General features: G+C 43.1%; 1 protein-coding gene across 1 annotated transcript in view; it reads left to right on the plus strand.

Moving 5' to 3' along the window:
* Positions 1-21,671, plus strand: part of LOC126195061 (thyrostimulin beta-5 subunit) — a 141,754-nt gene extending 120,083 nt beyond the window's left edge. Inside the window, exon 3 of the mRNA XM_049933508.1 lies at positions 20,105-21,671. Within this exon, the coding sequence (XP_049789465.1) occupies positions 20,105-20,350 (246 nt within the window). The 3' untranslated portion in view covers positions 20,351-21,671. The remainder of the gene's footprint in view (positions 1-20,104) is intronic.
* The last annotated feature ends 2,170 nt before the right edge of the window (positions 21,672-23,841 follow it).

Raw genomic sequence — 23,841 nt, forward strand, 5'->3', positions numbered from 1 at the left:
CATTGTGAAGTTCAAGGAGATTATTACTTTTTTTTGTTTTTTAAGACCCTATGTTCTATCAGTTTCTTCAGGATAAATATCTGTGATTAACTCCTTACACATAGTGGTGTCTGGGTACTTTTTATCAGACAGTACAGTCAGTTGATCAAAGGTGGAGCCTCTTGCGGTACCCCACTCCTTTGTTTTTACGGAACCTACTGAACGGGACCGAGCGAGGTGGCGCAGTGGTTAGCACAGTGGACTCGCATTCGGGAGAACAACGGGTTCAATCCTTCGTCCTGCCATCCTGATTTATGATTTCCGTGATTTTCCTAAATCGCTCCATGGAAATGCCGGGATGGTTTCTTTGAAAGGGACGGCCGATATTGTATCTCTTAACAAAAGTATAACTAATATATTTTAGAGGAAACACTCTGCTAGTAAATTTGCTTGTCCTTTGATTTATCGTGATCTGTTTCCGATTTTTAGTGAAGTTAGTTTTTACGTTTAGCTTTCAAAAAAATACAAAAGAGATATAATAAGCAAAATAATGAATTTCGTAGGTTGCCAATTACGTATTATATCTGGTTTTATCGAGCGCCAGGCTCCCTACAAATTACTGTAAATGCAATAGCGTAGAATTACTCAGCTCCAGTTCACTGATCTGAAATTATTACTATCACAGAAAATAGACAAGTTTTAATAAAATTATTTCACTGGATTCCTTCAATTAATCTCACTGAATATTTTTACATAATTTCTTCCGCTCCGGCTATCAGACATTGTGCTGTGAAAAAATATTTTTAAATGTACCGCGTAATGGCTGCTAATTGTTAACAGTCAGAGATCACTGTTACGCGCTCCGCAGCAGCTGGAAACATGCTAATAATTTTCATTAAATATTCTTTTCATAAGATAAATGTGGTCTAGGTTCTTGAAATAACACACGGAGATCACTTTATACTAGTATATTCTTACTAGGACACAGTTTACACAATTAAATATTTGGAATTACGTTACGACGGAAACAAATGCTAGCGCAACACAATATCTTGCGTGCCTTATTCCAGCTAACACCAGAACGAACAGAACAAAACAGACTAGTCAGAAGAATGAGCATTGCATTGTGTTTTATACTCTTAGAAAGATAATAATACTTCTTTTAAATACTTACACATTATAATCTCATACAATAAAAATAATGTCTTTTCTGCATCTATCGATCTATATTGCATATTTTTACAGTTAGTGTTATTACCTTTCGCAGATGAATCGATCTTTGCAGTTCATTTTGAGTCACAAACAGTCATATTTATTTATGTTTCACCTCGATAATGGTGAATATTGCAGAAGAGACACTACACCGACTTGCTTCCCCGTCTTTCCCTAATCGGATGAGACCGATGACCTCGCTGTCTAGTCTCCTCCCCCCAAAAGAACCCAACCCTACTGAACGAATTGTCGATACCTCGTCGGCATTATTTCCTCTGCATCCGCGGCATATAGCAGATGCAACGTGGACACACGTTTCAATGGGCGGTGGGAACGTTAGAGTTGGGCTTTAAATCGTAATGAAATGACACGGTACAGGAGCGTAGCCTTCGCCGTGATGGAGGACCCAGTTCAGCTAATGAGAGACTTTGTTTAACAGCCGGCACGTGAGCGCCATGAAGAGGAGAGCCGTGATCCGCCCGCCTGACCCCCCCCCCCCACCAGCAATCCCGCCCCTCCCACGTGGGGGCCATTCTTTACGGGCACAAAGGCGGCAGTGCGGGCGCCTTATGGCCGGCGGGATCACCGCCATGAGCACCGCGACGTGGGCGTCGTGGTCGGCCGCGGGCATTAGCGCGTTATCTGCCCCGCCGCGGCGCCACAGGCGCCGACACCGACAGCCGAGCCACGTCCGCCGTCTCTCACAAGAAGTGTATAGAACTTAGCAGAGCCGCCTTTAATAGCTGGCTACGCTTACTTACGGTTTTCAAACCAACCTTATGTGTAAGGACAGTACCAAAAATGGCTCTGAGCACATAAAAACAAAACAACTCAAGATATTTTAATTATGCTAGTTTCATAGGTGTTGAATCTCACACTTGGCATTCTGTGAAAATATCATGTCTCTACCATAATTATTTTTTTAGAAAACGTGTAATTTAATGGAAAAAATGTAGTTCCTAGAGTGAGACAGGGTTGTAGCCTGTCCCCGATGTTATTCAATCTGTATATTGAGCAAGCAGTATAGGAAACAAAAGAAAAATTCGGAGTAGGTATTAAAGTCCATGGAGAAGAAATAAAAACTGTGAGGTTCGCCGATGACATTGTAATTCTGTCAGAGACAGCAAAGGACTTGAAAGAGCAGTTGAACGGAATGGACAGTGTCTTGAAAGGAGGATATAAGATGAACATCAACAAAAACAAAACGAGGATAATGGAATGTAGACGAATTAAGTCGGGTGATGCTGAGGGAATTAGATTAGAAAATGAGACACTTAAAGTAGTAAAGGAGTTTTGCTATTTGGGGAGCAAAATAAGTGATGATGGTCGAAGTAGAGAGGATATAAAATGTAGACTGTCAATGGCAAGGAAAGCGTTTCTGAAGAAGAGAAATTTGTTAACATCGGGTATAGGTCTAAGTGTCAGGAAGCCGTTTCTGAAAGTATTTGTATGGAGTGTAGCCATGTATGGAAGTGAAACATGGACGATAAATAGTTTGGACAAGAAGAGAATAGAAGCTTTCGAAATGTGGTGCTACAGAAGAATGCTGAAGATTAGATGGGTCGGTCACATAACTAATGAGGAGGTATTGAATAGAATTGGAGAGAAGAGAAGTTTGTGGCACAACTTGACAAGAAGAAGGGACCGGTTGGTAGGAGATGTTCTGAGGCATCAAGGGATCACAAATTTAGCATTGGAGGGCAGCGTGGAGTGTAAAAATCGTAGAGGGAGACCAAGAGATGAATACACTAAGCAGATTCAAAAGGATGTAGGTTGCAGTAGGCACTGGGAGATGAAGAAGCTTGCACAGGATAGAGTAGCATGGAGAGCTGCATCAAACCAGTCTCAGGACTGAAGACAACAACAACATATATTGAGGTTCAAAACTCTTTTCATTGTAAATTCTTATACAGACTTACACTTCTGCATCTTTTATGCACTAGAATTGTCCTGACCCATAGCCTGTGTCATATTCAGTGTCACAATAGCCCAGAGCTTGCCTCCTCCTTTTCTTTCTTGCTTCTTTTGTCGTTTGCTGAGCAGCTAAATCTGCTTCACGTACACGAAGCTCAACCAGTTCCCGCAGTCCTTTAGTTGTGTTCTGCCCAAATCTTACCCGTAAGTTCTCCAGAACCTTAAGTCTTTCATAGTTCCTACCATTAAAAGTTATTACAGCATCACACATTGCTAACTTTAGAGTCATAAGGCCAACAAATACATTTTTAGGCACACGCAACCACACAACATTATTGAAGGGCTCATTAACAATCTGGGTCTCTCCAAGTAAACACTTCCTTAATAGCTCAGGATTTCCCAAATCTCTGTAAATAGGTTTAACTGCCTCTATTACTGTAAAAGGAAGAAAATGTTTATGTGTAAATTCATGCAGGGTGCCAGAAAATTCAGCTTGGCTATATTAACACAAGGTGTCTGCTGGAGGTGGACACAAAGCATGACATGGCTTTTCATCGTTTGATATTCGATGAAAGAAAGTGCTCAACACAGCTCATTTCAGCTTCTCTAAATTGTCACAGTTATCTCTAATGGCTTCCCCATAATATTCCGGCAATTCATCAATTACTTTGTCCATTAGTCTTCCAGCACATTTTATTGTCTTGCCATCAGACAGTTTTGTGTAACGAAGCTTGATTTTTAGGTTACACAGACGTGTTCCCATCCTTTTCAGGCATGTCCTACACACTCGAGTTTTTGCAAAGGAACACCATATGGCTTACTGATTTGTACTGCAATGAAAGCCTTGGTGTCTCTATCACTTAAGTTCAAATGGTTCAAATGGCTCTAAGCACTATGGGACTTAACATCTGAGGTCATTAGTCCCCTAGACTTAGAACTACTTAAATCTAACTAACCTAAGGACATCACACACATCTATCATCGAGGCAGGATTCGAACCTGCGACAGTAGCAGCAGGGCGGTTCCGGACTGAAGCGTCTCGAACGGCTCGGCCACAACGGCCGGCCGTACGCAAGACATAAAAGGGCAGTGGTCTGGCGGAGCTGTGATTTTTACTCAGGTGATTCATATGAAAATTTATCCGACGTGATTATGACAGCACGACGGGAATAATCAGAGTTTGAACGCGGAATTGTAGTTGGAGCTAGACGGATGGGACTTTCCACTTCGGAAATTGTTAGGAAATTCAATACTCCGACAGCCACGGTGTCAAGAGTGTGTCGAGAATACCAAATTTCAGTCATTACCTCACACCGTGGACAACGCAGTCGCCGACGGCCATCATTTAACGACCGAGAGCTGCGGCGTTTCCGTAGAGTTTGAGTGCTAATAGACATGCAACACTGTTCGGAATAACCTCTGAAATCAATGTGGGACGTGCGACGAACTTATCCGTTAGCACAGTGTGGCAAAATTTAGGGTTAATGGGCTGTGGCGGCAGACGACCGACGCGAGTGCCTCTGCTAAGAACATGAAATCGCCTGCAGCTCCTCTCCTGGGCTCGTGATCATATGTTGCACACTAGAGTTGCGGAAAATTAGGACCTGATCAGATGAGTACGGATATCAGTTGGTAAGAGATGATGTCGGGTTCGAGTGTGGCGCTGACCCCACGAAGCTATGGGCCCAAGTTTTAAACAAATTTCAACCACTTGTTGAGTCCATGCCACGTCTAGGTGCTGCACTGCGCCGGGAGAAAGGAAGTCTGTCACTATATTAGGAGATAGGCCATGACATCTGACACAGTCTATACTGGGTGTTTATAATGAAAGTGCAACTAGTGGTGGTGGTGGTTAGTGTTTAACGTCCCGTCGACAACGAGGTCATTAGAGACGGAGCGCAAGCTCGGGTTAGGGAAGGAGTGGGAAGGAAATCGGTCGTGCCCTTTCAAAGGAACCATCCCGGCATTTGCCTGAAACGATTTAGGGAAATCACGGAAAACCTAAATCAGGATGGCTGGAGACGGGATTGAACCGTCGTCCTCCCGAATGCGAGTCCAGTGTGCTAACCACTGCGCCACCTCGCTCGGTAAAGTGCAACTAGTCTCGGATGTCTTGTGTGGGCTGTAACTAGCGTGTGGCAGCGTAGATTTCCTAATCCGTTTGAGTGGAACCGATGTTCGCTGGAAAAAAAAAAAAGTTCCCATTTTGTCCATTAGGTGCACATCTGACGCTTTGCACTGTTGGTATGACATCCACGCCGAAATGTGACAAGCTATAGCGTGAATGAACAGTGTGGCCATCTAGAAGAGAGACCGTGGACTGTTTGAGAAACTGTTCTACGTGAACAGTAGCATTTACAGAGCTGCATTGAGAGAGTATCGCCGACTGACATGTTGAGGAGAGGCCGGATGTCATTACATGGTTTAAAGAAGAAGATAATGTAATTCGAAAACACGAGTGAGCTTGATGTGGCACGTGGAAGAGGAAGGCGGCTCATCCCGGTTGAAGTTACTCACGAAGTTGCTGTACCTGTAACTGACCATGCAGCACGCCTGGATAGTGCAGTGTCACAAGAACTGTACATCCCATGGTCAACACAGAAACTTCTGCGGTTTGTTTTACACTGATACCAGTACAAGATCCATACAGTGGGGCAACTGAAACGACATGATCCGCAGCAACGTTCTGAATTTGCTCTTCATTTTCTGGCCCGGATGGAAGTTCATGAAATATGGCCGGGGGAAATTCTGTGGGAAATGTATTTGCTGTTGCGAATATGAAGCTCCTTCGGCCGTATATTGGGATGACGAAAATGAAAATTTGTGCCGGACTGTGCCTCGAAACAGGTTTCCCGCTTTACACGACCGATCGCCTTAACCACTTCTCCCAACCGTACGTGAATCACGATCAGACCCAAACTTTCATATGCGGCCATCCACGTGTCAGAGCCTGCACTGGTACTTTAACGCAGTTCTCGTGGAAGAAGGAAATTTTTATTGAGAGTCGAGGGCATGCCCGAAGGAACATTGCGTCGTAAATATTGTATGGAGTCCCGAGGCACATTATACACTACAGGGGCAGTGAATACACAGAACTGCTCACTTTGGGGTGCTGTTAAACCGCTTACTGTGCACGAAGAGCCACTGCACTCCCCTGATGTGCGTGGTGTGGATTCACAAGCGCCTTCATTCTCGGTTCGTTCTTCTTTGAAGAGAATACACCAAAATGGACTGTCTGGAGTACCGTGAAGTCTGCATATTATCGTGACCGCCTTGTGCAGCATGTAAGTCCTACCTTCGAGGAGCATAACTGTGTGAAAACCACTTTTTCATGCAAGACAGGACAACAGCTCATGTCGTTCGGCCGGTGAAAGATCTGCTTAGTGCAACCTTCCACCAACGTTTTAGCTCCATACGTTTTCAACATACATGGTCTTCAAGATCATCCGATCTGGATCCGCGTGACTTTTGGCTCTGGAACTATCTAAAAGTGCAAGTTTACCAGAGATTCGTTCGGTCTCTAGCTGATATCGAGGGCAGTATACAGGAACACGTTGCTCAGATCCAACTGGAACTGCTATGGGCAACTTTTGATCACGTTATTCTACGGATGCAGCATGTCGTCGACGTGTCCGTTACTCATACTGAATAAATTGTGTAAGGGGCAGTTTTTTACAGAACCTAGGTTATGCCTATCTCACTTACTTGACTTTTCTCCCCACATCCCATTACATAAACAGATATTTATACATGACTCTGAATTCACAGTGCCAAATCTGCACCTGCTACCCAAAATTGAAACTATTTTTTTTCCAGAGTACATCGGATCCGCGTAAACGCATTGACATATGTGCCAAGTTTCGTTGCCATACGATAATTAAGGCCTACACTGGAATTGTCCGAGTAGATGCACTTTAGTTATAACTACCCGATACTAAAAAGGGATGGCTTACAAATTATAATGTTCATGGTAGTTTGACAGTTATAGATTTTTCCGACGAAGTAAAATGATACTAATTCATTAGTGAATGAAAGTCACATTATCTGATTAAATGTATGCGTACATCCACAGGCAAGCGGAACTGGCCTTCAGATGTCTCGAGAAGCGGACCATCCATTGTAAGAGAAGGCGGGGGAGTATTGTGGAGTGGGTAGAGAAGCAACAAAGCAGAGTGGTGCGGTCAGGAGAGGTCAGTGACTTCGAACGAGCGCTAGTCATTTGATGTGTCCGTCACGACAGCTCAGTGCCTTCAGACGTGGACTACCTGATGGATGTCACCTGCGTAACAAACGCATCGAGGACATTTCTGCCCTTCAAAAGCTATCCAAGTCGACGCTTGGTGATGTGACTGTGAAATGTAAACGCGAGGAAACAACTACAGGGAAACCAAAGACCAGGCTGACCTCATGGACTGAAGTACAGGCATCGTCGAGAATTTCCGATGATGTTGTCAAAAATTAATGAAGTCAGCGGAAGGAATCTCTCGTGATTGCCAAAGTGCCATCAGTAGTCCAGCTACCACAATGACTGTATGTACTGAGTTAAATGTGGGGTACAACGGTCGAGCAGTTCCTCATAATTCACACACTTCTGTAGTCAGTTTTAAGCGGCGCTTTAGGCGGTGTAAAGACTCACTCCAATGGACGGAGAATGACGGAACGAGTGATTTAAAGTGATGAACTACGCTATGCCCTGCGGGAATTCGATGGAAGAGCCTGGTTTTGGCGAATGCCAGGAGAACTTCAATTACCATCACATGTAGTGCAGGCAGTGAAGTACAGAGGATGTGGTGTCTTCCGTGATTAGCGTGTGGTCCCCTTATTTCGCTTATGAAAACAATAAATACGGAAGGATTTGGACACATTTCACAACAATGCTTTTTGCGTATAGTAGCGAACGATGGTTTTGTTAACATGACAATGGACGATGTCGTAAACTAGAATCTGTGAGACATTGGTTTGTGGATAAGAATATACCTAAAATTGTGATTCTTCAGTTTCTCCCGGCGTATTTCTTGCTCGAACAGTCCATGAGTGTAGTGCGTATCAGTTGTGTCCAACGGGCACATATATTTCGGCGATCAGACATGTCGCCAGTTCGTCAGCGCACCTGACGATGGCGACATGTCTGATCACCAAAATATTGTGCCTGTTCGACACTTTCGACACGCAGTACACCAGTGGACTGTTCGAGCATTCCTAAAATTGACTGACTTGTTCAAAATCCCAACCTAAACCCAATGGAACACATTTGGGCACAGTCAGAACGTCGACTTCGCTCCAAGCCCCAGCGTCCAACAACATTACATCCTCTGGTTTCCTTTTGCCATTCCTTCACAGACATTCAGATATCTCCTTGAAAATGTCTTCAGCCGAGTTCAAGCCGCTATAAATTCGAAGGGTGGACACACTCTTATCGGTGACGACTAATAGGTTTCCGGATACTTTTGATCACATAGTAGCAGGTAGTAGACTGGTAACTTCACTTTCAGTTCAGTAAAAGTTGCCATCTACCTTTGGTAGAGATTACTTTTGGATAGTGACGGTGTCTTTCTCGTGGATGTGTTGCCAAAAGCATCATCCATTAATTCAAAAGCATACACCGATGAGGCAAAGCTTCGTGACCATTTGTTTAATAGAGTGTTGATCCACTACGAAAACAGAATACAGCAGCGATTCTGCTTACTATGGAGTCTACAAGTTCTTGACAAAATTCCAGAAATAAGTGACACCAGATGGCTACGCACAGGTCAAGCAATTCCCATAATTACGGAATGGTTTACTGTTGAATACATTGTGGGAGTGACAGTGATCAATGTGTTACAAATATTTACAGTTAAAAACAGTCTTGATCACGATTTATTTATTAAGGTGATCGGTTTCGACCACTACTGTGGTCATATTCAGACCATTGAGTAGGAACCTCTTTCTACTGGAGAATCACTACTCTTCTCCAGCAGAAAGAGGTTCCTACTCAATGGTCTGAAGATAACCACAGTAGTGGTCGAAACCGGTCACCTTAATAAACGAATCGCGATCAAGACTGTTTTTAATAGTAAATATTGGATGGTGGTTTGCAGGCACGCAGCTAGCGCCCGATATGTGTTCCAATGGGTACATATCAGGCAAATTTGCTGGTCAAGACATCAATGTGAGTTCATTATAGTGCCGCTCAAACCACTGTACCAAGATTCTGACCTAGCAACACGAACAGTTATCCTGTTAGAAAAAGCCATCGTTGTAGGGAGAACTGCAAGCATGAAGCAATGCAGATGGTCCGCAATAATGTTCACTGCTATCGTGATGCCTTAGATTACCACCACAAATCCCGTGGAAGCCCAACTGAATGCACACGTTTCGTGCAGTCATTCGCCTGGATGACGGCGTGTAAGGAAGCAGTGATCGGCTTGGTGTCAAGAAAAGTGATTCATTCGACAGGCAACACGTTTCTATTGATCCACGGTGAAAACTTAGAGATGCTGTGCCCACTGCAGTCACAACTGACGATGCCGTTGCGTGAACACACGAACACGTAGGGAGCTCCGTGCTGAACAAAGGCCTTTAAACGGTGTGCTCCGAAACACTTGCGCCTTCACCAACATTGTACTCTGTCGTCAGATCTGCCACAGATCGCTGCCTATCCTCTATTACACAGTGAGGGATCCTCCGAGCTCTACGTTCTGTGATGAGGCGTGGTCGTCCAGTATCATACGGCCTATCGTTAATTCACCATCATCCAACCTCTTTCGATATGTGGTCAAGACAGTAGTACGCCAGTGGCGACCAGCTTAGGCTTTTAGAGACACTTGTTTCCAGCCGCAACACCATAACAATGTGCCCTTTATCAAAACTGCTTATATCAGTGGATTTCCGCATTTGCGGCCTGTATCTTCGCTATAATGACTGCCCATTCGTCTCTTTTCCGCCTAAATATTTTCCTTACTGCGCCACGGGCCCGTAAGAACACCAGAGGCATTCAACCACGCGGCCGGAAGTGGTCACAATGTTTTGGCTCATCAGTGTGTATGAAGACCGAACAAATTCTGGAACCATACTCTGTGATTATATTTTCGTCGCACATCTCTATCTCCACTAGGCAGTATGACGTAGGGTACTTCTTGTATTACTTTTACTTACTCCTCTACTGTTTCGGTATCGAATGGTACGAGAAACAGTCAACTGCAGCTAGGCTTCCGTATATCGTTGAATGTATATATATGACTACACCACTAAGTGGACTACGCCTGTCAGTATATACTAATCGATTTGTGGCCAAGTATCCACATTTCAACACCAGATCTGCTGCACAGAGAAAAATAAACATTAATGGCTTTCTCTCGCCCATGTACTTGGTGATACTAACCAGCGTAGAAACATACTACTTCTAATAGCAAATAATTATTTGTCTGCAAATGAAGTAAATACTGATGTAATGTTGTTCTCACCAATACAAATATCTGCACTTGTACCCCTAACACCCCATATACATTAAAAAAAAAAACGAACCGACGCACCTTGAAGGAATTATCCAAATAGGACGGAAATCGGTAAATATTATGTAACCTAAAGACAGAGAAATGATTACAATGTCAAAAAAATTGGACGACCTGTTCACGATAAAGAGCTTCACAAACTGAGCAAGTCAATAATGCTTTGGTTCACCTCTGCCCTTATGGAGGCAGTTATTTGGCTTGTTAACAAAACGGGGCGTAAAATTTCGTTGACGTACCACTGTGCCGTAAGAATGCCGCTGATGAAGAGGAAGAACCGACCCACCGTGAAGGAATTATTCAAATAGGACGGAAATCGTTAATGTTATGTAAATCTCCAGACAGACAAATGATTACAATGCCAGAAAAATTGGATGACCTGTTGAAGATAAAGAGCTTCACAAGCTGAGCAAGTCAGTATCGCGTTGGTTTATCTCTGGCATTTATGCAAGCAGTTATTCGGCTTGGCAACAAAACGTGGTATTGTAATCATGTGTCTGTCTGGAGGCTTAGATAATATTTACCGATTTCCGGCCTATTTGGATAATTCCTTCATGGTGAGTCGGTTCTTCTTCTTTATTCGCGGCATCCTTACGGTACAGCGCTACGTGAACGGTATTCTACGCCCCGTTTTGTTGGCAAGCCGAATAACTGATCCCATAATGGCCAGAGGTGAACCAACCCGTTATTGACTTGCTCAGATTGTGAAGCTCTTTATCGTGACGTACCGCTGTGCCATAAGGGAGCAGCGGACGGCAATCAAAGAGGTCGTGCTATGTAAAGGAATGGCACCCCAAGCTGTCACTCCTGCCTGCCTGGTCATGAGGCAGGCAACAATAAGGTTGGTTCCCACCGCTGTCCGGGACTGGTCATCGCTACTCATTTCGAAGCGGGACTCATCACTGAAGACAATTCTACTCCAATCAATGAGATTCCATGCTGAAGTCGCGTATGGAGGCGCTTTAGACAGTGGCGAGATACCAGCCAGACTGTTACCCGCCATACAGTCCGACAACCAGTAGTGATGGTCTTGAGTGCCATTTCTTGTTATAGCAGGACCCCTTTGATTGTCATCCACAGCACCCTTACTTCACAGCAGTACGTCAACAATATTCTACGCACCGTTTTTTTTTTTTTGCCCTTGACGGTAAGCCATCGTGGGCTTACATTTCAGCAAGATAATGCCCGCCCGCACGTCACGAGAGGTTATGCTGCTTGTCTTCGTGTTTGCCAAACCTTAACTTGGCAATCAAGGTCTCTGGGTCTCTCCCCAGCTGAGAACTTCTGGAGGATTATTGGCGGCGCCGTCCAACGAACTCGTGATTCTATCTAACACGCCACTTTGACGGAATTTAGCACGAGTTCCCTCAACAGGACATCCAACAACGCTATCAGTCAATGCCGAGCCGAATAACTGCTTGCATAAGGGTCTGATGTGGACCAACGCTTCTTGACTTGCTCAATTTCTGGATGTCTTTCTCTTGAATAAATCATCCAATTTTTCTGAATTGTAGTCTGTACGTGTACATCACATCTTCCGATTTCCGTCGCATTTAGATAATTTCTTCGTGGTGCTTTGTTTTTGTTGCCTTATAGTGTGTATGTGGTTTGATTTTATCCAACAAGAATTGTTCGTGAAAGCCTGCGACTGTAAAAACAAGTTACAAATGTTTTGTTGACCGCCAACTGACAGTACATGCACCAAGCGTCGTCTTCCGCCAGCATTCTTCGGTGCTAGCATTTCGTTCGAATTGACTAGCACTGCTACTTTACTACTGTAACAGCATCAAAGGAAAATATACTCGAGGAGCTTTCGACGTTGTCCAGTAGATAATTTAGGAAAATTCAAATGGCTCTGAGCATTATGGGACTTAACATCTGAGATCATCAGGCCCCTAGAACTTAGAACAACTTAAACCTAACTAACCTAAGGACATCACACACATCCATGGCCGAGGCAGGATTCGAACTTGCGACCGTAGCGGTCGCGCGGTTCCAGACTGAAGCGCCTAGAACAGCTCGGACACTCCGGCCGGCGATGATTTAGGAGTATTGTGCATAGTAACGGTCGTGTAGCAATAGTTTGGTATTCGCCTGAGGCTACTGCTGCTGGCAAACGGCCACCCCCTAATTATGAAATAGTTTTCAGGATCTGTTAATTATATAATACGTTCCATACTGGCCGTGCAGTACCCGTAAATGTACACAAAAATCTGCATTGCTGTAGCAATGTTTTTTGAGTTCTGATGTAATTTTCTGTACTTCACTTTCTTATAGTATATCACATCTGCATGATATATCGGTTCAGAACTACCGTCACAAACGCAAAAGTGCAAGAGCTCTCGCGTTTTAACGGTGGCATTGATTGCGCAATGGAACGAAGCTGCGCTCGAAATTCCGCCCCTGTTAACTCTTACAAATGGAACAAGTCCATTCCAATCAAGGACTTAACATCTGAGGTCATCAGTCCCCTAGAACAGGAAGACAGTATTAGTTTCATTGGGAGATGATGTGAAGTGTGTATAGATAGCCGTTGGGAAGAGCTGTTAATGGATGCCATATGGAATGCTGCGGTGGAAAGTTACAAAGGGACAAAGGCGTTACAAGGCATGCGAATAACGCCCAAGCAGAGGTGGGCGTTTCATTCAGTCAAGGCTGCAGTGGGGAACATCGATGATGGAACGTTCTGAAAGAATGAATACAACGCAGGCGCGCCAATGTCACACGGGGATGTCTGTGCGTAACAGGTTGCGAGACGGAACTGTGAGTTGCACAATGACAATGCACGAATGGTATTGATTTGTTTGAAATTATTTAAAATTTCAAATAAATAAGAAAAGCGTTGTCATAAAAACTGAATAGATTTGTCATTGCCATTCATAAACGAAAGGAACGGTGAAAACTCCCATTTCTGTGAATGACTCCTGCTTTACTAAAATTTTAATAGGGGCCAATCCTGAACATATTTTGGGCTTAATACAGTAGGTGCGACTCATTAACAGTGTTTTCTTGTTAGTGATTATTGTTTCTTGCCCCTCGATCCATATGGGTTGGAGGTAAGTAGCCAGCAATAGAAATAAACGTTCCTTCAGTTTTGTAAAAAGATTAATTTCATGACTGGTGTTAATATAAAATTAAACTGTTAATTTTGTCGTTTTCAATGAAAAATGGAAAGAGCAGAGGGTAAAATAAAAGTAAAAAATAATTTAAAAGACGCTGGAGACAGTACACTATCTAAAAAAGAAAGCACTTAAGTTTAAGTAAAAATTAAATGACCTGTACTGAGAAAAAAGATAGCCGAAGGGAAACACTAGGAGTTCTGTACCGTTGCATGGTGTGGATATAATCATAGGAGTCGAGTGTGGGGGGATAAAAAGGGAGATTGGGGTGCAGGCATGACCATGGTATGAACAGGAAAGTGATAAAGAGGGATGGGGAGGAAAGGGGTAGTCCTAACGTCGAGTGGAATATGTGGGGAAGAACTATAATTGACAGGATGGGTAAATATCGTCATGGATTCTGGGACAGGAAGGCGGTAGCAGTTTCATTAGGAGATGATGTAAAGTGTGTATAGATTTGGAGTTCTTGGAATGTGTGGGTATAGGCCCGGCAGCGTACCGGGGTTGAGGATCAGGGGGGAAGCAACAGGATAGTGGAGTCGAGTTTGCGGACAGTATAGGATGTGCGGTGGTCACAATTGAAGTCATAGTGTCCAGAGGACACAATAACTGCACCAGCCTGTAGAGAAAAAGCCATAATGTACGTCACTTTATACTTTTATTGGATAACCAGTTTCGACTCATTTGTATGTCATCGTACATCATCCTCAGATCCGTTACTTAATAAAATGGAAAGGAAACAGGATACGACAGCAAAAAGATGTTCTTATAGATGATGCTTTCCATTTTTTTCTTTTTTTGCCTCTTGAAACACCAATCACTTTGGCTACCTTGGTTATCGGGTGCACCTATCATACCAGTAGCAACAATTTTCTCTCACTCGAATTCGCTTAGCTCCGCAATAGTGCATTCGCAACGACACAGAACACTGTTCTGACCTCGACTGACACTTGGAACGTAGAGTACACTGCGCGGGTGCCGTTCATGGCCAAATACAATAGCACAACGTGCGGGCTAGGCTAGCATCTTTATTTATGTACAAGCACGCATTTCTTATGGTGTCTCCATATTATTCAACCCCTGTACATCTTAATGAGTAGATTATAACACGGTTTTAAATTTTTAAATCCAGTCAATAGGTTTATTAAAAATATGAAAATCAAATTTCTTTGTTCCTGGACACTGCAGGACAGACAACATGCAACTGGGATCGTGCACCGTGCTCTATGTTAGCCCTTTAGCAACATACTGGATTGTTATAATTAAAGTGCAGCTACACACAGATGTCCATTTTACACTGTAATTTTCGTAAGAAAGCGAAACGTGGTATATTTTCTATTGCGGAAGTGATTTACGCCGCAAAAAGTTCCAAATTTTGGTCACCAGGTGCAAATCTGCTGCTGTAAATGCAATAAACACATGCAGAAATATTTTCATATGTAATGCGTTAGGAATGAGACTAGAGCAGAAAAGGTCAAACAAGTGAGAAAGGCATAACGATTATTCATTCATTCATTCATTTCATATAGGCCATCTGCGGACCACATTATTTCTACTGTCTTGCTTTACGTGTTCTGATGTTTGCCCAGTGCTCCCGCGTTCGTTCTCGGTGTTGATCCTTCCTCTCCTGGGTCCAAGCCTTTCCTGTTTTTAGTTTTGGTTTTTCTTGGAAACCCTGCCACGCCATAAGCTTCTCCTTGAGTGGGACACGCTCCAAGATGTCATCATGGGCGATTCCCACTTCTTTAAGACCTTACTCCACCTCTGTGAACCAGGCCCGTTTTCTTCTCCTGAAAGTAGGTCATCATACGATTGGTGAATCTTCCAGGGCTCATTCTGGTCTTATGTCCATAAAACATAATCCTTTTCCGGATGATAGGTTATCTTCTCTATGTGGGAATACAGTTCATGATTATGACGTCTTCCATATTCCCAATTCTCTTTGGTGGGATCTAAGATCTTTCTCAAAATCTTCCTTTCCTTGGCCTTCAGTTTTTCGATTAGGCCTATTTTGTTCATTACTAGACATTCAGAGGCGTACATGACCTCTGGATGGATAACGCTACAGTAATGCTTTAACTTTGCATTTAACGATACTGATCTTTCGTTGTAAATGTTTTTGGTTAAATGGAAAGCCATTTCCATTTTGTTCACGCGCGATATGAAGGCTTCTTTCTCTGATAAGGTGGCTGTTACCCATTCTCCGAGATACTTAAACTTTTCAGCTCATTTAATTTTGCCTTGACCCACCAAGATCCGTTGGTGATGAATTTATGTTCGTTGTAAACTCGGTTTTCTTAAATGAAATTTGGAGGCCAGTTTTCTGTGCTTGTACGTTAAGCTCATTAATCTGTCTCTCAGTTGTTTCCATGGAATCAGAAAAAATTAGAAGACCATCTGTAAAACCGATATAATCGATTCAAGATTTTGTTTCTTGTAACCCAGCCTGACACCATTTTTAATTCCTTGGTTTTCCAGTTCTTTGCGCCACTCACGAATCACCTTCTCGAGGGCACAGTTGAAGAGCAGAGGTGAGTGCCCTTCTACTTGTCTCACTCCAGTCTTTATTTCAAAAGCTTCTAATGTTTCTCCTCTAAATTTCACTTTTGAGGTTGTGTTGATTAGTGTTTGCTCGGTTATCGCTTTGGTCCTCTTGTCTCGGCCAAGTTCTTCTAGAATTCTGACCAGGGTATTACGATCAATCGAGTCGTACGCATTTTTGAAATCCACAAAGGTCACAACAAAGTTTTTATTCCTGAGCTTCAGGTACGAAAGGATGGATTTGAGGTTCATTATCTGTTCGACGCACGATCGCCCCTTCCTTAAACCTTGATACTCTCCCAGCTGTGGGTCTAGCTGTTCTTCTGTCCTAGTTTGCAGAGCATTCGACAGAATCTTATAGATTGTTGATATGAGAGACATACCACGATAGTTATTTACATCTGTTCTGTAGCCTTTCTTATGAAGAGGATGAATCAGAGCATAATTCCAACCATGTGGGAGTCTTTCAGTTTCCCAAATCTGGCTGACAATTTCTGTTAGTTTATCTACTGCCTTATCCCCTGCATACTTCCAAAGCTCAGCAATTATACAATCTTCCCCTGGTGCTTTGTTGTTTTTAAGCGAGTGAATAATTGGCTTGATTTCCTCTTTCGTGGGTAGTGATGAATTTGGGTGTACTTCCACATAGTCGATAAAGGGAAATGTGGAGTTTGGAGGTTCACAATTCAGAAGAGCTGTAAAGTAATTCGCTAATATCTGGAAGTTGTCTTTATGATTGTGAGCTAGCTTCCCGTTTGCAGCTTTGAAGTGTAGGCTTGGAGGATTGTACTTGATGAGAATTTCCTTAAAAGTTCTATAGACGTTTCGTGTATTTGTCTTCTGGAAGTCTTGTTCAATTTGGGCCAACTGCATTTTCTGAAATGTACGCTTCACTCCCCGTATGCAGCGTGTTTTCTAGCAACCAGGAAGTTAGTTTTGTTAGCCTCATTTCTCTTGGCATTCCATCTCTGCCACACATGCTGTCATTGCTTCACTGCTGCCTCACAATCACTGTTCCACCAAGCACGCTTCTTCGGGTTCAGAAGCGGAACAGTTTCCTTTGCTGTTCTGACTAGGGCTTGTTGCAACTCTTCCCAGCACTCTTGATGTAACGATTGAAGTTTACGAGAGAATTCTCGATTGGACATCAGTATTTTCGTGTCAGATCTGTTAACGTTCATTTTATTATTAATCATCACTTTCACAATTTGTTGAATATAAGCACTGGAGACGTTGAGGAGGTGCTGTACAGAGCCTCGGACTCGGTGGTCAAAATTGGAACTCTTTTTCTCCAGCTTAAATCGGTTCAGTATTAAGCGGGGTAGGACGTCAAACGGGCCGACTTGGAGCAGGAGAGGCACCACAGGAGATTTTAATTTCCAGTGTTTATTCTTTTACAAATAAATTCATAAAACTTTGTCACCATGCCCAGGAAGGATTCAGAATTCACAAGCATAGCAGTGGAAGTTCTAAAACATAACGAAATAATTTTATTTAGATGTGAAATTTCATCATTTTTTTCACTTACTAATGGCAGCATTTGTTGCTATAGGTGCACTTTTCTTCATAAGTAAGAGAGATTCTTCGATGAATTTTGCACAGCATACAAACCATACTTAAAGGTGTATGAAACTCCAGAATTTTCCACATCTATTAAAAACTGTGGTAAAAATTGAGGTAATTAACCATAAAATTTGTGTTTTTTCTAAACATTAAGTTTAAAATATAACAGCTCATTCGTTTTTTCATAAATTAAATAAATTCTAATCATACCCCTGTAGGTATGGTATGTATGTTGTGCAGAATCCATCGAAGAATCTCTCTAACTTACGAAGAAAAGTGTACCCATAGCAACAAAGGCAGCCATAAGTAAGTGAAAAAATGATGAAATTTCACATGTAAAAAAAATTATTTTGTTATGTTTTCGAACTTCCACTGAAATGAGTGTGAATTCGGAATCCTTCCTGGTGATGATGACATAGTCCTATGAATTTATTTGTGAAAGTATAGACACTGGAAATTAAAATGTCCTGTGATGCCTCTATTGCTCCAAGTCGGCCCGTTTGACGTCCTAGCCCCCTTAACCGCATTGGCAAATATACCAAGTTTTGCTGCCATAAGATAATTACAGCCCACACTTGACATCTGTGAGTAGCTGCACTCAGTTATAACCAACCGGTAAACGGAATTGAGAATGAGCTAAAGAAGGTTCGAAACCAATTGTTCAAAACAGCTACCTACATGGTACGAAGTGTAAATGATTGAGGAGAAGTAGGAATTTGATTAAATACATTACTGGCCATTAGAATTGCTACACCAAGAAGAAATGAAGATGATAAACGCGTATTCATTGGAGAAATATGTTATACTATAACTGACATGTGATTACATTTTCACGCAATTTGGGTGCATAGATCCTGAGAAATCAGTACCCAGAACAACCACCTGTGGCCGTAATAACGGCCTTGATTCACCTGGGCATTGAGTCAAACAGAGCTTGGATGGCGTGTACAGGTACAGCTGTCCATGCAGTTTCAACACGATACCACAGTTGATCAAGAGTAGTGACTGGCGTATTGTGATGAGCCAGTTGCTCGGCCACCATTGACCAGACGTTTTAAATTGTTCGGAGACCTGGAGAATGTGCTGGCCAGGTCAGCAGTCGATCATTTTCTGTATCGAGAAAGGCCCGTACAGGACCTGCAACATGCGGTCGTGCATTATCCTGCTGAAATGTAGGGTTTCGCAGGGATCGAATGAAGGGTTGAGCCACGGGTCGTATCTGAAATGTAACGTCCACTGTTCAAAGTGCCGTCAATACGAACAAGAGGTGATCGAGACGTGTAAGCAATGGCACCCCATACCGTCACGCCGGGTGATACGGCAGTATGGCGATGACGAATACACGCATCCAATGTACGTCCACCGCGATGTCACCAAACACGGATGCGACCATCATGATGCTGTAACAGAACCTGAATTCATCCGAAAAAATGACGTTTTGCCATTCGTGCACCCAGGGTCGTCGTCGAGTACACCATCGCAGGCGCTCCTATCTGTGATGCAGCGTCACGGGTCACCGCAGCCATATCTCCGAGCTGGTAGTCCATGCTGCTGCAAACGTCGTCGAACTGTTCGTGCACATGGTTGTTGTCTTGCAAACGTCCCCATCTGTTGACTCAGGGATCGAGACGTGGCTGCACGATCCGTTACAGCCATGCGGATAAGATGCCTGTCATCTCGACTGCTAGTGATACGAGTCCGTTGGGATCCAGCACGGCGTTCCGTATTACCCTCCTGAAACCACCGATTCCATATTCTGCTAACAGTCAGTGGATCTCGACCAACGCGAGCAGCAATGTCGCGATACGATAAACCGCAATCGCAATAGGCTACAATCCGACCTTTATCAAAGTCGGAAACGTGATGGTACGCATTTCTCCTCCTTACACGAGGCATCACAACAACGTTTCACCAGGCAACGCCGGTCATCTGCTGTTTGTGTATGAGAAATCGGTTGGAAACTTTCCTCATGTCAGCACGTTGTAAGTGTCGGCACCGGCGCCAACCTTGTATGAATGCTCTGGAAAGCTAATTATTTGCATATCACAGCATCTTCTTCCTGTCGGTTAAATTTCGCGTCTGTAGCACGTCATCTTCGTGGTGTAGCAGTTTTAATGGCCAGTAGTGTAGTATACGATTCGCTTGGAAAAAATTAAATGACATGGAAAGCTGAGCGGTGGCCATGGCGTTCAAGGATTTGGGGGAGGGGTGTGTAACGTTGTTATTATTTTAGTAATTGCTATGAACACGGCCCATGTGTACAGTGGCGCGCCCTCGTGCTTGCAGATCTCCGACTGGCGGTTCCCGTACAAGCGCAGCTTCCACCCGGTGTGCCTGCACGACGCCCGCGAGCGCCGCTCGGTGCGGCTGCGCAACTGCGAGGAGGGCGCCGCCCCCGGCACCGAGCGCTACGAGTTCCTCGAGGCCGTCTCCTGCCGGTGCGCCATCTGCCGCTCCTCCGAGGCCAGCTGCGAGGGACTGCGCTACCGCGGCCAGCGCTCCGGTCCTTTCAAAGCGCTCGGCCGCCGGTAGAGGCGAAGCGGTTCACGCCAACCCAAACTGTCGCGTTGCCAGCCATCCACTCCACGTATACAAAACTTCGTACTAACGCTGGTTTACCTTCCCTTCTGTTCTCTCTCCTTTCACAGTTCCGTACAGGCTCATCTACCTTAGCAAACAAAAAAAGTAATGTTCTGAGGTCTTTCAATTTTTTCAGTGATTCCACCCCCCCCCCCTCCACCCTATAATCTGATCCGGGTTTTCATCAACCACCTGCCAACAATTATTACATTAATGTTCTTAAACATACCTCTCTGTTCAGCCTTTCCCAGGAGACTAATATAGCTCTCTGGTCTGCTATGAGCTCACCTTGTTTGAGTCCCCTAAAGAGGCAAATCGATCTCTGATGCGCCTCCATAAGAAGAGCATGGACACCTGCATTTCCTACTTCACAACAGTAACCACCACTAACTGCCTAATGTAGGCAAAGAGATATATTGTGGAATTTACACAACATGATCTGGTGGCAGACTCAAGAGCCATGTATTCTTACACCTTTTAAGTTCCGTTGGCTTATGTATAGAGTACATCACACTAAATTTCTATTGCCTTTAATACGTAACCTACTTTGAACTACTTTCTCACAAATGCATTATTTCTGCCAAGCTGACCCAACCGTGGTGGATGGCTAAAAACTGACACGATCTCTCACCATTTATGCCAAAGATTACTTTCAGTATTACCTTAGCTATAAATCATTTTTACTATCTGCCTCTGGTAATTAGCCTAAGTATGTATAATTTGTTCGTCCCTATTGAACGCGCTGAACCGTAAAACCCGTGTGTAACTGTCATTATGAATTGTACAACTCTTTATGGGTTTTTGTTGATTTATTGAGTATACCTCACAGTACCCCGTTATGTAACATCTTCACTTACTGCCTCTGTTGCCAAATTATGTTCGATTTCTCGCTGTTTTTTTTCCTTTTTTTTTTTACAATAAACTCTTAATGAAAGAACTCTAAGTTACTTACCTGTCCATAAATACTGTGGTATGTATTCAAATTATAAGTCAACATTGTTACGTTACATGTACAATTTATTATTCCCGAAAAGTCTCAACTGAAAACTGTTCGAATATAATTTACCACAAACTGCATTACGCTTAAAAATATTACCAATAATTTGGAGCATAATTTAAAATCTCAGCTTCAGATTGCTCTGAAAGAGACGGGTGATTTCAGAATTCTTTTCCTGAATCTTTACTGTAGCATATAGTACAAACGAGAAATACTACAATTGACTCTCTTACTTTTATGCTGAACAAAACTTTTATCTATGTCTGCCGTATATTAGTTATCTCAACTGCTGTTCTTTTCTTGTATGTTTATTGCCATATATTTTCACTGAATGTTTAGTATAGAAACTAGTTTTAATTCACGTAGAGTATCATGTTATCATGCTATCTGATTAGAATAAATAAATGTTTATAGTATTACTGGATGTTTAAATATTATTCCTCTTTAACCTCATTGTACTACTCTGGAAAATTACATGTACAGTGGAGTACTGTTTATAGCATGTGGTTAAAAACGCTATTTTCCAATCTACTCCACGTTGTTTCCTGTACAACACTCGTCGATACAACTAAACTTCACTGAGCCGCCTGCTTCCTCGCCCCCGGAAGGTATGTTGACAGTAACCTTTCAAAAACTTTCTTTGTCCAGCGCTGATGCTTTTACTGATCGATTTTCTTAAGAATAAGCAATGGCGCAAGATCTTTGAAGAGTCTTCAGAAAAAGAAGAAATGTTATGAATGGGCTGAGCGCTGAAGTGCACATCTGTAAGAGGATTGCGCCGACTCCCTTTGTTCGGATATTAAAATCCTCGGCGACCCAAAGCAACAGGAACAGTCGCGCTTCTTCTGTAGAAAACGGATTTTTCAGAAAATCGTTTAGACGGAAGAATCATACCGTGTATTTGCCACCTTGAGAACTGTGTGACGCATCCCGTTCTACAACGTTTCAATCTTGTGGCTTTTTTTTTTATTCCATACAGTCATGATAAACTATTCTAAATACTTCTGTAAAAATATACTAAACACAGCCTAACGTGATGCGAAAGTAACACCGATGTGTGTGGAAATATTTTAAATACATTGCAAAGATACACTACATCATTAACGTCACTAAGCAGGGCTACAAAAGCTATCCGACTGTTCGTGACTGACTTTGGTAAAGAGAAGGAAGGGAGAAAATCACCTAACCATTCACATGCAGAAACGTAATAAATATCCTCCAAAAATGAGAAAATAAATAAAGGACTTTTGTAAGAAGCACTTTGCACGAAATATAGTCATGCTTAGAGCAAACAATAAGACACTGTACTCACTGTAATTAACACGCTTTACTATCACCGCTTGTAGCGTCCACGACGTACCGGGAATTGAGAATTAAAGCAGAGCATACTGAAAAAAAAACACAATCATTCTCTCCCAATGATGTCAGATTCAAACAACAATTATGCAGTTACTCTCCCTGGCTGTGATGGAGATCATTGCTTAAGAATTCCTCAGCTACTGAAGTGCAAAGTATTGGGTTGACTCACAAGTTCGTTAGCTTTTCGTTACAGAGCAGACACAAAGAACGCCTGGGAACACACCTCCCCACGTCACAGCTACGACACAGAGGTTGCCGGCCTTTGTGCTTACACACTTCACACGTAAGATCGTGCACAATACAAGGCTTGCCCAGAAAGTAAGTTCCAATCGGTCGCGAAGTGGGAACAACATTGAAAATCAGCAATGTTTTATTTGCGACAGTTGGATCCACCATCCAGCTACTTCTCTACATAGTCACCGGTCCAGCTAGAACATCTGTCGCACCGTTATACCAACTTTCCAATACCCTCGTCATAGAAGGCAGCCTCCTGTGCTTCCCCACAATCCTCTACGCTCATCTATAGCTCGTTGCCTGTGCGAAAATGTTGTGTTCATAGCCAGTAGTTAATGTGATCAGGGATGAAACACAGGGGGAGCCAATTACATGCTGTAGTGCGGGTGGTCAAAAACTTCCCATCGAAAACGCTGCAGGAGCATTTTCATTGCCCCTGCAGGTTGTGACCGAGAATTGCCACGACGTAGGTACCGTATGACAGTTCTGTAATGTGTGCTGCATAACATCAGTCGAAATCTCTCACCAGGACCTCATACTTGGCGAGAGACACTATTTTCTACGCATCTTTATGTGCTCACCATGCGCTCAGAACTGAAAAGAGCGAAGTGATGCAATCAACAGGGATACTAGAGAAACTGTCGAACACATATTGCAAAGCTTTACTAGATTTTCACAGTGGTTTCCGTTTTTTGACCGATCGGAACTTACTTTCCGAATAGCCCACGTATAACTATATTAGGCGGATCGGTTTTGTAAACAAACTATATATTTCCAGCTGTATATATCATTATTGTCAAAATTCTTCCACAATGTGGGTGTTTTCAGATTGATGAACTCTTCGAGGTTCAGT

This window comes from Schistocerca nitens, chromosome 7 (genome assembly GCF_023898315.1).
Source record: "Schistocerca nitens isolate TAMUIC-IGC-003100 chromosome 7, iqSchNite1.1, whole genome shotgun sequence".
NCBI lineage: Eukaryota > Metazoa > Arthropoda > Insecta > Orthoptera > Acrididae > Schistocerca > Schistocerca nitens.